Genomic DNA, 16081 nt, shown 5'->3' with positions numbered 1-16081 from the left:
TGATATGTAAAATTTGTCGTGATTCTGTTAGTAGAGGGCAAAACCTCAGGAGTTCTTCCATGAATCGTCACATGAATAAATATCATATGTCCCAGTGGGAAGCTCACCGTGCTGCAATGCGGTCTAGCGGAGCGAACCATCCACCGCCTGCCTCTTTCAAGTGCATCCTTGCGCTCTTCATCTTCTAGGACTGTGGGGACAGCTGTCACACCTGGTTTTCCACGCACAACTTCCACCACTGTAACCACAACAGGCAGTTTGCTTGGTAGGTCGTCATTTGGTTTGGAAGGGGAAACAAGTGCATGTGTACAGCTCTCTCAGACATCGATAGCATCAACGTTGGATGAAGGCAACATCATGTCTACGCCTGCACTTTCCTCACAAACCTGCATTTTTCCAGGGACACCCTACTCAACACCGTCTACACACAGCAGCCAGATCTCTGTCCCTCAGATGTGGACAAATAAAAGGCCATTTCCTGCGACCCATGACAAAGCTAAGAGGTTGACTTTATCCCTCTGTAAGCTCTTGGCTACCAAAATGCTGCCTTTCCACCTGGTGGACACACAGGATTTTAGAGACCTTATGTCTGTCGCTGTGCCCCAGTACCAGATGCCCAGTCGCCACTACTTCTCTAAGAAAAGTGTGCCCGCGCTACACCAGCATGTCGCACACAACATCACCGCTTCCTTGAGAAACTGTGTGTCAACGGGTGCATTTCACCACCGATACTTGGACCAGTAAGCATGGACAGGGACGTTACATGTCGCTGGCTGGGCACTGGGTAACTATGGTGATAGATGGTGAAGGGTCTGCTGCACAAGTCTTGCCGTCCCCACGACTTGTGTGTCAATCCTCTGTCTGTCCAAGTTCCGCCACTGCTTCTGCCTCCTCCACCTCGTCTGGGTCCTCCACCTCTGCCCCAAGCCTGCCTGGTCAGGCCACCAGCGTTGTAACTGCGCACAAGGAATCACGCACCCCTCATTACTATGCTGGCAGCAGAGCGCAACGGCATCAGGCGGTCTTTAGCTTGAAATATCTTGGAACTAAGAGTCCCACAGCGGCTGAGTTGTGGGCAGCTCTGGAGACTGAGTTTGGTAAATGGTTGTCTCCACTCAACCTGCAGCCTGGTAAGGCCGTGTGCGACAATGCTGGAAACCTGGGTGCGGCCCTTCGCCTGGGCAAGGTGACACACGTGCCTTGTATGGCTCACGTGTTGAACATTGTTGTCCAGCAACACACACTATCCCGGGCCTAGATGGCCTAAGAAAGTCCTTAGTTACCCCTCTCCACCCACAGCAGTTTTTAATTGCAATGAGATGACACACAGTTAGGGTCACAGAGCTAGGGACCCCAATATAGAGATATACCTTGACGAGGTCTTGGGGCTCAGTTACATTGATCAATGCGATTGCTAAATATCTCCTTTTTCCTAATATTCATGGCAGGTATGCAATTCATTATTCACATGTTCAAATTAGCAAGTAGCATTTTTCATTGTATATTCCAATGTTTTTCCATATGCTTGAGGCATTATACCATTAGCTAAGTTTGATGTGCAGCCTTATCCTTTTATAATAGATGGCCTTTTGAACAGGGCACGAAAACTGTCTACTCACTTCCGCCGTTCAACCACCGCTGCTGAGCGACTTGCATCGCTCCAGAAGTCTTTCGGCCTGCTGGTTCATCGCCTGCAATGCGATGTGCCGACACTCTGGAATTCGATTCTCCGCATGTTACAGCGACTGTGGCAGCACCGTTGAGCCCTGGTGCAATACGTCATGACGTATAGCCTGGGCCAACGAGATGCAGAGGTGGGGCAGATCACCCTGATGGAGTGGTCTCAGATCAAGGACCTATGCACCCTTCTGCACAGTTTCGACATGGTGACGAATATGTTTAGCGCTGACAATGCCATTATCAGCATGACAATTCCAGTCATTTACATGCTGGAGCACACGCTAAACACTATTCAGAGTCAGGGGGTGGGACAACAGGAAGGGGAGGAACTACAGGAGGATTCATATGCGCAAGACACAACAACATCACCAAGGTCCAGACGTTCATCATCACCAACGCGGCAGGCATGGGACCATGGGGGACAGGGATCAACAAGGGCGCATGGTAGCAGGCGAAATGTTGAGGAAGGTGCAGGAGAACATGAAGAAATGGAGGACGAACTGTCCATGGACATGGAAGACTCAGTGGATGAGGGAGACCTTGGTCAAATTTCAGTTGAAAGGTTGGGGGGAGATGTCAGAGGAAGAAAGAACTGTTAGCACCTCTATGCCACAAACACAGCGTGGACTTGGTCCGCATGGCTGCGCAAGACACATGAGCGCCTTCTTGCTGAACTACCTCCAACATGACCCTCGTATTGTCAAAATTAGAAGTGACGATGACTACTGGCTTGCCACACTATTAGATCCCCGGTACAAGTCCAAATTTTGTGACATAATTCCAGCCATAGAAAGGGACGCACGTATGCAGGAGTATCAGCAAAAGCTGTTACTCGATCTTAGCTCGGCTTTTCCACCAAACAACCCTGGTGCAGGGAGTGAATCTCCCAGTTGTAACTTGACAAACATGGGACGGTCTCGTCATCTTCAACAGTCTACCCGTACCAGCAGCACCATATCTGGTGCTGGTAACAGCAATTTTATCGAATCTTTTCATAATTTTTTTAGACCATCCTTTGCAAGGCCACCAGAGACAACAAGTCTGACACATAGTCAATGGCTGGAGAGGATGATACAGGAGTATCTCCAAATGAACATCGATGCCATGACTTTGCAAATGGAGACTTGCTCATTTTGGGCTTCAAATCTTGAAAAATGGCCAGAGCTCTCTACTTACGCCTTGGAGATTTTGTCCAGCTGCCAGCGTTGTCTCCGAACGTGTCTTCAGTGCTGCTGGGTGTGGCTGACAGATAAGTGCACGCGTCTGTCCAGTGACAATGTGGACAGACTAATGTTCATCAAAATGAACAAGTCATGGATCCACAAGGAATTTACTACCCCTGTGTCATCCTGGGGAGAGTAAATGCTTGTGGATTTTGAATGTGCTTGATGCAAATCTAGCTGTGAAGTGTACAACTGGGGCACAAGTGCTGCCACTGAAGGGGTGGGTGTGTGGCCCAATTTTTGGAAAATAGGGAGACTCCACTTGGAGTAACCCTTGCTTACAGTGTTTTTAAAAATGATCCAAGATGAACAGAGCTGGGATCAGGAAAGACTTTGCTACCTACTCCGGGGTCATCCTGGGAATGGTTAAGTATGGCGTATTTTTGAATGTGCTTGATGCAAATCTAGCTGTGAAGTGTACAACTGGGACACAAGTGCTGCCACTGAAGGGGTGGGTGTGTGTGTGGGGCCCAATTTTTGGAAAAAAGGGAGACTCCACTTGGAGTAACCTAGCGGTGTTTTACATGATTTTAGAAGGGCATGCCATGCCTATATCTGTGTTTCATCCTCTTTTCCTTGTAACGCTGTTTTGTTTTCGCATGAGAATTTGTTCTTGTCACTTTCCCATGTGTTTGTGTTGCGAGTTGTTTGTCACCTTTTGGACACCTTTGAGGGTGTTTTCTAGGTGTTTTTATGTGTTTGTGATTGCCTCCCATTGTTTCCTATGCGGTTCGAGTGGTTCGCCGAACCGAACTCGAACGAAACCTCCGTTCGGCGAACCGAACTCGAGCCGAACCAGAGCCGGTTCGCTGATCTCTAATTCTGACTAAGAATTCTTATCAGATAGTTTGAACAATGGTGACGTCACTCAGAAGAGGAGCGGAAAGGTGCTGGATACGGAAGGCGGCGGCGTTAGGTGAGTATATTAACACAATCACATTACACTATACACACACATGTTCACAAAGTTAAGGTACCGTCACACTAAGCAACATCGCTAGCAACATCGCTGCTGAGGCACAACTTGCTAGCGATGTTGCTGTGTGTGACATCCAGCAACAACCTGACCCTTGCTGTGAGGTCGCTGGTTGTTGCTGAATGTCCTGGACCATTTTTTAGTTGTTGCTCTCCCGCTGTGAAGCACACATCGCTGTGTGTGACAGCGACAGAGCAACAACTGAATGTGCAGTGAGCCGGCTTCTGCGGACGCTGGTAACCAATGTAAATATTGGGTAACCTTGGTTACCCGATATTTACCTTCGTTACCAGCATCCGCCGCTCTCAGCTGTCAGTGCCGGCTCCCTGCTCACTGCACACGTAGCCGGAGTACACATCGGGTAATTAACCCGATGTGTACTGTGGCTAGGAGTGCAGGGAACAGGGAGCCAGCACTGGCAGTGTGATAGCGGCGGACGCTGGTAACGAAGGTAAATTTCGGGTAACCAAGGGAAGGGCTTCTTGGTTACCCGATGTTTACCGTGGTTATTAGCGTCCGCAGAAGCCGGCTCCCTGCTGCCTGTACACGTAGCAGAGTACACATCGGGTAATTAACCCGATGTGTACTGTGGCTAGGTGTGCAGGGAGCCAGCGCTAAGCGGTGTGCGCTGGTAACCAAGGTAAATATCGGGTTGGTTACCCGATATTTACCTTAGTTACCAAGCGCAGCATGCTTCCACTTGTAGCGACGCTCCAGCGATCCCTGCCAGGTCAGGTTGCTGGTGGGATTGCTGGAGCGTCGCTTAGTGTGACATCTCACCAGCGACCTCCTAGCAACTTACCAGCGATCCCTATCAGGTTGTATCGTTGTTGGGATCGCTGGTAAGTTGTTTAGTGTGACTGGGCCTTTAGAGGAGAGAAAAAACACTTCATGGGTGGGATTCTTTATACTGGCTCATCTCATGATAAAGTGACTTAGGAGCTGAATAAAACTTAGATTTGTTTTTGGTTTTTATTTCTTTTCTATCATTCATGAAGCAGCGAGTTTAACGTGCAAAAAGTGGTGAAAGGTTCTCTGTAAGCACCGAGGCAAATGTATTGAGATGCTGTATTTTGTATGTATGCACAGAGGTAACACTGTATACTGAAATTCTGTGATATTCATGGGTTTTATAATAAAAGAGAATACATAAGATCACAATTGTTAATGCTTAAGATTTTAATGCTGCAGAGGGATGAGGATTTTTATAAGAACAAAGATCCGGATTTCTAGAACGCGTACATGGCTTTAAATCCTACAACAATATTAGAAGTTGTGAAGACGACAATATGCAGCGGAGATTAACATCAGGAAATCAATTTATATTTTCATTAAGTCTTATTTTTCCTGCACCCCTAGAAACTACATGAGTTGTCCACATTATATTTAGATTTTACAGTTTAAAGGGAACCTGTCACCTACTCACCTGTGGGTTGGTTGGGTCTGATGGGCATCGCTGGTCTCGGTCTGGCGCTTCCTATCTTCTTGTGATCGCCATCCTCTATCTTGCTTCGTGTGGATTACGCGTTCTACATCATTCACAGTGTCCTCCATGGCGCTGCTGTGCACGCGCACCTCTCTCTGCCCTGCGGAGGGCAGATCACAGTACTGTAGTGCGCATGCGCGGGCATGGTTTGACCTTCACCCACACCTGCGCATTACAGGCCTTTCTAAGGCAAGACACAATAAATATGCATTGTGTTTGCTTTCCTTGGCTTAAGCCAAACAGAATTATTGCTAAACAGCTAAAGAAACATAATTAAAAGGGGTATTTCCATCTCCAAGATCCTATCCTAATATGTTAGAACAGGGGTGGGGAGCCTCCGGGCCGCGGGCCGCATGCGGCCCGCCATGACCTTTTATGTGGCCCCCGGGCAGATTCCCGGGGGAGGCAGTGCTGGTGCTGTCACCGCGGTCTTGCTGCCGCCGGCCCTTTAAATCCACACATTGCTGTTTGTGCTGCAATGTGTTCTCCCGTCGGCCAGTGCTTACTTAGTGGGCGGGTCCACAGCAGCCTCACAGCTTCCAGCGTTGTGTGCACGCCCCCTGCCCTCCGGAGATCAGTGCCCGCCTTCTCCTTCTGATGCACTGTGTCCGGCTCCTGCACTCCGGTGATGTGAATGCAATGCTGCTGTGAGTCCAGCGCCGACCGTCTGCTGCTATGTGCCCTGCCCAATGCTTTGTGCCTAAACCCCAGTTCTGTAAACCCTCTCCCGCAGAGTTGCATGAAACTCTCAGCACAGTGTGCCCCCCAATGTCCTGTGTGCAGCCCCCCAATGTCCTGTGTGCACCCCTCCCCCAGTCCTGTGTGCACCCCTCACCCAGTCCTGTGTGCACTCCCCCCAATATCCTGTGTGCACCCCCCACACAATCCTGTGTGCAGCCCCCCCAGTCCTATGTGCACCCCCCACACAATCCTGTGTGCACCCCTCCCCCAGTCCTGTGTGCACCCCTCCCCCAGTCCTGTGTGCACCCCTCCCCCAGTCCTGTGTGCAGCCCCCCAATATCCTGTGTGCACCCCCACACAATCCTGTGTGCAGCCCCCCCAGTCCTGTGTGCAGCCCCCCAGTCCTATGTGCTGCCCATCACCCAGTCCTGTGTGCAGCCCCCCCAGTCCTATGTGCTGCCCATCACCCAGTCCTATGTGCTGCCCATCACCCAGTCCTATGTGCAGCCCAGCCCCCAGTCCTGTGTGCAGCGCAGCCCCGCGTGAGATGCCTGTGCCCCCAGCCCTGCGTGAGGTGCCTGTGCCCCCAGCCCCGCGTGAGGTGCCTGTGCCCCCAGCCCCGCGTGAGGTGCCTGTGCCCCCAGCCCCGCGTGAGGTGCCTGTGCCCCCAGCCCCGCGTGAGGTGCCTGTGCCCCCCAGCCCCGTGTGAGGTGCCTGTGCCCCCAGCCCCATGCCCCCAGTTAATTAATTGTTTCACCCAATATAGCAGGGTCATTTAAACATTGATAATTTTGTGCGGCCCCCGAAGGTTGGTAGAAAGTTCCAAATGGCCCCCAACAGAAAAAAGGTTCCCCACCCCTGTGTTAGAATAATAATAATAATAATAATAATAATAATATTAGAAAATACTTCACATAGAAATGTAGTTAGTTCTTTATATTAGCTATGTTGCTTACTTTATGTCTAGGACATTACAGTAGTTTAGGTATCCATGGTTACAACCACTCATATAGTGACAGTTAGTTGTTAGTGGTTGTAAGCATAGATACCTAAGCTACTGTAATGCCCTGCACATGAGGTAAGCTACATTGCTAATCAGAAGAACTATACTACATTTCTAACTGGAGGTATTTGCTAATATTATTATTGCACCTACTATACCATCTTGGAGATAGAACTACCCCTTTAATTAAGTTTCCTTAGCTGTTTGACAATAATTCTGTTTGGCTTGGGCCAAGAAAAACAAACACGATACATATTTATTGTGTCTCTACTTAATCGTCCCTTAAAGAAAATGTATAGGGTTCTGGACCCAGTATAGAGTCCTGATCCCTATAGACAGTCCAAAGTAACAGAATATTCAGAAACCAGTCGTTCCTGTCAATATTAATTAATCAAGAATGGTACAAATTTCTGACCCACCAGTTGAGATTAGCAAACAATAGAATTGCCCCTTTTCCCAAGGCCACACATCATACGGCACATACAGTATGAGGTCTATGTCTATATTTCCTTTCAAAAGTGAGATTCCATTATAACTTAGTCAACATAGAAAATTAAATTTCATGGCATCCAGAGTATAAAGAGCTGAGAAAATCTCATACTAATAATGTGCGAGAGAATAAATTGTTTTAAAGTAGACTATAAAAAACACAGTAGGGAGACTGAAATAATGGCTGTACTTTGCTTAAAGGAGAATTAGTCTAAAACATAAAAACAGGTTTGTTAATAGTAAACATTCATTCTCCTTAGACTTATTTTCAGATATCCAACATAGAAAATGAAAAAAAAAAACATTTACAGATGTCAAGAATAAAATATAGTGATGTAAAAATACAGTGCATTCACCCCTACATCTGATTTCTTCCCTAGTGATTGCACTCACTACAGTCCTGTAGGATTCATACAATACATAAGAGACAATGCTAAAATCATCACTTTGGAGAGACTGCACAACCAAGGACCAGACCTCAATCAGAGGACAATAAAACCCTGGACCAGACCTCATTTAGAGGACAATAAAACGTTCACACTCCTTATTTATGAGCCGCTCCAATATTTACTGCCACAATGGTTTCTCCTCTTCCAATACAGAAAGACCAGATTTATATCACTTGACTTATTACTGGATTATTGCTGTCTTGTTGTCTATATATACACCTTCAAATATTGTGTTATACTACGCCTCCTGATAGACCAAAATGGTCTTGAAAAGTTGCTATTTGTCGTCACCATTTCAGTTAGCCAATAAAAGGTATAATCCACTGAGCACTCAAGCTTTCTTATATTTTCCATTTGGAGGGAGGCATTTGTCTTTTTGTAGATTTGCAAGGTCTGTCCATTAGTTGAGCAAAAATGTCTGCAGAACCTTGGACCAGCAGCCATGTTGATTGGCCATGGCCATTGGATTAGAGCCCTGCAAACCTATTTCCACTTGCCGACAACCAACACCTTTCATGATTAGAAGGCCTGACATAAGTAGCGGTTCTATTGATATGGTCACTGAACCAGGGTCCTATCAATTTTGTTTCTGTGCATAGAAACCTCAGCAGGCGGCACAAGCCATCTGAGAAGTGGCACCACATGTGTGATCACCACTCTGTTCACTGTCTATGGGCCCCATTGAGATGGCCTGAACACTATACACAACTATCTATGTCACTCCCATACACAGTAAATGAACTGGTGATCAGGCATATGCACTACTGAACAATTCACACAAGGATCTCAGGGACCCCCATTCTCAAGATCAGTGAGGGTTTCAGCAGTCAGACCCACAGTGTAAACACTTATTACCTATCCTCGGAATATATTGTCATTATGGGAAAACCCCCTTAAAATGATAATGCTACATACCTTCTCCAACCATTGAAACTCCAACAGACATTCCAAGAAATTTACTTTTGGTCCATACATGAGTATTTACACACATCATCTTCTCTTTGCATTCACAGTAAAAACAAGATACAGGTGGGTGATGAGATACTTGCTCAGCCACAAAACACACTTTGTAAGATTCGTGTTCAGATCCCTGGGCTGTGTTAGTTTCTTTGGCTTGTACACAGGTACCATGAGTTCTACAAGGCTTCACTTTATTCTTGGGAACATCCCAGCTGCAATGAAATGTTTCACCTATAATTGGGTTATAGGGTTTCTTGGCAACTGCTCCCTTACGACCTTCATGGAAGGCTGTCAAATAATATTCCACAAAGCTGATCATGCGTTCCTCGGGGGTTGTGCCAGCTGCAATGGACAAAAACAGATCTGGATGCGCCATGAAGTTTGCATACATTTCCAGCAGGGATCTTTTCTCCAAAATAAAAGTTGGTAGCACTACCTGTTGTGGAAGCAGTGAAGTAAGAAGCTTTAATATATTACAGAATTATTATTGTACTATGATAATAAAACATTCAATCTTAAATATATGAAAATGATATGCTCTTATATCAGAAGTTCTGTGTACTGTAAATCTTAATGAAAACAAAACAGCCTATCAATAAAACACATTACCACATATCACCTTAATTGTCATAAGAAGTATGAAATATTACATTGATCCTTATAGTCCATAACTGTGAAAATGTTTATCGGATTAGTAAGATAACTGTTCCCTACCTAGATCTACACTAACAACTTCTAACTTTGTAGCCAGGTGCTGCCACGTTCACTTTGAAGCATTAGCGATGGAGGAGGTGGTATTGCAGATATCAATGGCTGGTGCAGGGGCTGTCTACCTATGAATACAGGTATGGCAGCGACTTCTGGTCCCGCCATGTTAGGGAGAATGTGTGTGCAGTCATGTGGATTAGCAGTAGTATTTAGGTTCCTGCTGAAGCCTATAGCACAGTGCCTCATCCTATGTAAACTCCCAGCATTCTTCTGGAAATTGCCAGCTATTATATTTAGTTTGCTTTTAGGTGTACTCTTATAGTATTCAATGTCTAATACTGACCCATATTGTGACTCCTACATCCCTTTTCTCTACTATCCCTCCCCCCTTCGTGATTCTGACCTCAGCTGCTTTGACTGACTTTCTGATACTTGACCACATATTTCCGTGATTACGGCTTTGACTCCTGAATTCTGTCCCTGGTTTTTGTCCCTTCAATTACTAACCTGGCTAGTTGGACTAATCTTGTTTCAGGCCCGCTACTGCCAGTAGCTACTCTGTGACCGTAACAAAAGAGGTTCCACATTAAGTACAGATCATGTATAATAGTTTAAGGGTGAATAACAAAGTTTTTTTGGGGCTTGTTATATGGATTGGCTAGAACCAATTCTGCTTGGGGCCATATGTTTGAGCCAACAGCATTAGACATTACAGTGTCACTGGCACACTACCTGTATACAGTTAATACCTTTAACTTTATTATTTACAATTCCAATTTTCACTGTATTAGATTTTTTTTTTTCATTTTTAACATGTCACAGTGTTTCTAATTAGAAAAATTGCCAGCACTTCCTAATTCTATAGTCTGAACTGGTGCATACGGAACATGAACATTAAATATTCAAAAATAGAAGTTACACTCAAGTAAAGGAAATGAGAGAAAACAAGAATGTAGATGGTGAATATTGGAATGTGAATACACATTACTGCTAATAAAACATGAAAAAAATTCTTTGAAAAATATGAGTTACTTAGCAAATAAAGGTGGCCAAATTTACTTGTGCCCAGATACCAACATCAAGATGTAACTGTCATCTGGGTCCTACTCTAAATGCTGCAGCACCAGCCCACCTCTCCGCAGAGCTGTCCCTCCCCTCCGTAGCGCCGGCCCTCCCCCTGAAGCTGTGGTCTACTCACACGATTGGACCACAGTCGCATGACCCTCGCACGACACACTGCTCCCGCAGTGCTGCAAGCATGAGCAGAGTGTCATGCGAGGACATAACCTCGTGTGGACTCAGTCTTACAGCTTGCATCTGTGAATTAAAAGAATCATTAGATTTTGAGCTCACTTTGATAATGTAAACAGAAGGATGCATCTATGCTAGATGAATAACATGAAGTACAATAAGAAAAACCTCAGTATTGTATTAGAGGCAGCAAAGCCTTGTATAGTGACGGACACTAGCTGTGTGTGTTCTTGTCCTCAATGCTTCGCTCTAAATTTGAAAAACACTGGCAGGTCTGGAGAGTGGAGACCCATTGCATCTCTTTCCAAGTTACCACTCCCAAGAAAGGGGTTTCCATGATATACCAGTAGCTCTGTACACAGTCTTCCTGTCTTAACATGCTATTAAAAGATGGGTGATTGGTTGAAAAGTAGCCGCTCAGAGGTCATTTAACATTTACCAACAGCTGCTTTTAAAAATAACATCGCTCTATAATATCTTTGTCAACCGCGTTTAAAGACGCACTCCCATAAACGTTTTTATCCTATTAATATATTGCAATTATATTATATAGCACTGTACTTACAATTGCTCATTTTTACTTTCTATCCAGTTAATTATTTTCTTTCCTATGCTGTGTGTAGGAACAGAAAGTCTCTTGTCACTTCTTTAGTCATCCTACTGTTCAACTGCTGACGCAGCTGCTCCCTCCTGCCCCAGACATTAATATTTGCAGTGATGACTTATATACAGTAGTTGAAATAGACTTCCTGTTTAATCATAGCGCTTAGATGTATACAGCTAGTTTGTTTTTAATCATGTGATGTCTTAAGGGTGCTTTACACGCTGCAACATCGCTACCGATATATCGTCGGGGTCACGTCGTTAGTGACGCACATCCGGCGCCGGTAGCGACATCGCAGCGTGTGACACCAAGGGAGCGACATCAACGATCGCAAAAATCGTTCAAAAACTGTGATCGTTGAAATGTCGCTCCTTTCCTTAATATCATTGCTGCTACAGGTACGATGTTGTTCGTCGTTCCTGCGGCACCACACATCGCTATGTGTGACACTGCAGGAACGACGAACATCTCCTTACCTGCGTCCACCGGCAATGAGGAAGGAAGGAGGTGGGCGGGATCTTACGTCCCGCTCATCTCCGCCCCTCCGCTTCTATTCGTCGGCCGCTTAGTGACGCCGCATTGACATCGCTATGACGCCGAACGCACCTCCCCCTTGAGGGAGGGATTGTTCGGCGGTCACAGCAACGTCGCTGACAAGGTATGTGCATGTGACACTGCCGTAGCGATAATGTTCGCTACGGCAGCGAGCACCAAATGTCACACGAATGACGGGGGCAGGTGCTATCGCGCTCGACATCGCTAGCAATCGCTAGTGATGTCGCAGCGTGTAAAGTACCCTATAGACCTAATGGAAAAGAGAAGAATTAACTGGGTGGAAGTGCAAACTGTGCAAGTGTAAGTACACAGTATATAATCTAATGATTGCAATATTTTTTTTTTTATTTTTTTTTTAAGAGTAACCATCATTACAATTTTTATTTCATAAATCAATAGTGTACATGTAAATAAAACAACTTTGGAATATATGAAATATATAAATATATATATATAAATATATGAATATATGAAATTATGAAAGTAAATTGCTTGTTTCTCTTGCTAGAATGGCCTTTCACTTGTCAGACATTATACATGAATATAAACTGTATTCAGGGCAGACACTACTGAGATAGGAGAGGATTGTTGGTGCCCTTAAAACTCTATTTTGGGATGAGGTGTGAGGTTGATAGAGGAGCTAGCGTTAGACACAGACATTCTGCTATAAGTTCTGAAATGACTGTTACTGTTCTCATTGAACTTTAGAAGTGCCAACAGTCATCCATTTTATGAAGGGTAAAATCAGTATTCACAAGAGAGATTTTACTCAAAAATTGAGAATTTTATAAATGAATAATCATTTCAGGAAGTGAAAGAAGCAGATTTCTGTAATATCATATTACAAAGTTTCTTATTTTTACGTGAACTATTTACTTATATATAAAAAAATTAAATAGTGGTTATACTTGAAGTCCAACATTCTGTGCAAATTAATTAGCTTTACTGTTGTACAGCTCCATTTTTATTATACAGAGCTCCAAATGTCTTGTGATTACATCGACCTGATTAATGAATTCTAGATGCCTGAAGCCATCACTGGGAGAGTAGGTGCGTACTACATACTGATTATACATTGATCTCCATAACAGAACCGCATTCAATAAGATGCTGAGCATCCCTAGTAGTAAGTGTAGTTAGCCAAAATTTCATCATAAAAAGAGGAGAAATACCATTCAGCTTACCTAATGGAATTAACGGCATAGATAGCTCCCCCAACTAATGCCATACCAAGAATCATAACCAGCAAACATTGTACTAAAATCGTCCCCATTTATAACTTCATATAGAAATCAACACAATTCAAAAAGCCACATAATAAAGGCTGAATGCATCTAGTTGCTATATTAGGAAGATCACATATGACAATATACTGTATAAAAGCCAATGTATTTTTGACAGCCAAGGTCCTTAATAACATCCTATATAATGGTCAAGCATCAAAGGGGATCTGATAGAAGGATCAACCCTCCTGTGTATAGAGGCAAGTGTGACGCCCTGGGCAAGCCAGGGGTCACAGGTCATTGCACCACCACACCCTACACCCCAGTTAGGAACACCAAGGCTACCAAAATCCTTGTTGCCTTCCTCCAGGGGCTGATGTTCACACCAGGGGGTGGGCCAGGCGGTTGGCTCCGCCCACTGAGGAGTACACAGCCCTGGAGGCGGGAGGAACCAGGCAGTTTAGCTCAGGGAGAGCTTGAGTGTGGAGCAAAGATAGAGTTTAAGGGAGTGAAGTAGAAGGAAGCAGTAGTGAAGCTAAAGAGAAGCTGAAGTGACAGTAGTAAAGCCTGAAGTTGGTCCGGCTGTGTGCCAGGACAGTGACAGCAAGGTCAGCAGATGGCGGTGATAGTCTGGAGGGGTGACTGCTCGGAGGTTGCTGGAAGGACCGTGGACGGGTAGTGGCCCGGCGGTCGGGAGCAGTATACGAAGAACAGTCAGCACCAGGGCAGGGGCCTCTCGGATCCCGGCAAGGCTAGGAGTCGCCATAATTTGCCAAATCCGTCAGTAAAGGGGATGTCTGTCTCCAAACAATTAAGTCCCGATTGAAGGCAACAGTCCAACCGTAACGGAGAGACACCGCCACCGCCAGGGCACCAGTTTCTCAGGGCCAGCACCTGCGGGCAAAGTAGGGCTCCTCCGGCCCATATCCAAGCCAGGGAGCGGGGTTACCGGTGGGAACCCATCGCAACCATCATCAACTTAGGTGCAGGGACAGAGGGACCGTCACCGTCACCTACTGGGGAAAGCAAGTGCAGCCGTCCGTGGGAACCGTCTTTCCAGCCGTGTGTTTTACCAAAAACTGTGTCAACGTCTCAGGCTGAGTGAGTACCACAGTGCCGCAAGGCACAGCGCTGCTCCCGCGTCCCTGCGCCCACCAAGCCCTGCATCACCCACCTAATCACTGGGCCCCGGGATCACCAACCCCTACCCACGGAGTGGCAACACAACAACTGGCTGCTACATACCATCCTTCCCGGGATCCCCATACAGAGCAGTGGTGGTGTCAACAAATCACCACAACCGTGGGTGGCGTCACGGACAATAAACAATCCCACACCCAAAACCCCCCTTTCACTCACGGGCGAGGAGCGCCGCTATAGTCCCCGGGATCCGGCCCATCGCTCGAGCCACCGAGCAGCAGCAGGCCGCAGCAGCCGGACCCGAGCAGCAGTGGGAGAGCGCGGCGTCCCCTCCTCCGCCCGCGACACAAGCAGTTCATAGAAAGCTGAAAAGAAAAAAAAATATACCAGGATTTCTGCAATCCAAGGCTTTATTCCAGAGAAATCCACATTTTTCTTAGATCTAAATGAGCTGTTAAGATCTATGGTCTGGAAACATATCTCCATAAGAATCTGCCTCCAGAGCTTATTTTATATAGAAGGGGCGTTACCAGTGTGACATGTAATGGCTGCTCTCCTGATCTCACTGCAGAGCTATGATAATAACTGACACATCTGCAGGCTCCTCTCAGCTTCAGCCTCCAGCTCACAAACAGTGGTGCAATATTGTTGAAAAACAGCAGAGCTGTGAGAGTTTCAGGAACGGTGTTCGTAAGAAGGCAAAGTTCAGTTCTACTGTTCTGTGTTCAGCTACATGTCTCACTCTGGTAAACCCCACTTTTTATTTAAAATAATCTTTGGAGGCAGATTCTCAGGGAGATTAGAGTCCGGCCCATAGAATGGAACAACTCCTTTACGTATAAGAAGAATGTGGATTTCTCTGGAATAAGACATTGGATCGCAAAGATCAAGTTATTATTTTATTCGGCTTCCTATGACCTACATGCCCGTATAGAAAGCTTGATCCTACTGAAAATCCAAAAGCCTCTCTATTAAGTAAATTATGTCGTCAATTACCCCCACGTAGAGGTTTATTAACCCATTCAATGGGATACAAAGTCATGCCATTCAGAATGGACCCTGTTAAAATGTTTGATTACATTAGAAGGGTTAAAAGCCTCAAAATTCCTGGAGTTGGTAGTATGTTCTTGCAATCTTATCTTTAGCCCTCTGATTGTATATCTAATAAATAAAGCTGAGTGCATGTACAGTATGTGTGTGTATGTATGTCCGCTAAAGGAATTCGCACCGTTGCATTTACAATCACTCAGGGAACGTCAGACTATGTTTTGACAGGAAAATTTAACCCCACGCTTTACAGTTACTCTCCAAAATACCTGTCTCCATTAATACCTGTCTCCATTAAAGTCAATGTAGATAAAAGCTACAGCTTATTAATAGGAGCTGTGGTTGTTTGCTATAGGAACAAATTAAATTGTTAGTATAAGAAGCTTATGTATGAGGTAATAAGATGTCAGTGGGGAGACGGAGGGGGGAAAGAGACAGAGGGGGGAGAGAGACAGATGGGGGGGAAAGAGACAGATGGGGGGGGAAAGAGACAGATGGGGGGGAAAGAGACAGATGGGGGGGAAAGAGACAGAGGGGGAAAGAGACAGAGGGGGAAAGAGACAGAGGGGAAAGAGACAGAGGGGGAAAGAGACAGAGGGTGAAAAG

The 16081-nt window shown here is 45.7% G+C and overlaps 1 protein-coding gene across 2 annotated transcripts in view; it reads right to left on the bottom strand.

Annotated features, from left to right (window-relative positions):
* OSBPL10 (oxysterol binding protein like 10) overlaps window positions 1-16081 on the bottom strand; it is a 749675-nt gene that overhangs the window by 109616 nt on the left and 623978 nt on the right. For both annotated transcript variants that reach the window (XM_075315242.1, XM_075315243.1), the window contains one exon: window positions 8903-9383. In XM_075315242.1, coding sequence (XP_075171357.1) covers window positions 8903-9383 — 481 coding nt within the window. The remainder of the gene's footprint in view (window positions 1-8902; window positions 9384-16081) is intronic.

Source organism: Anomaloglossus baeobatrachus, chromosome 6, assembly GCF_048569485.1.
Source record: "Anomaloglossus baeobatrachus isolate aAnoBae1 chromosome 6, aAnoBae1.hap1, whole genome shotgun sequence".
Taxonomy (NCBI): Eukaryota; Metazoa; Chordata; class Amphibia; order Anura; family Aromobatidae; genus Anomaloglossus; species Anomaloglossus baeobatrachus.
The sequence above is the reverse complement of the archived record's forward strand: the minus strand, read 5'-3'. Positions and strand labels throughout refer to the sequence as shown.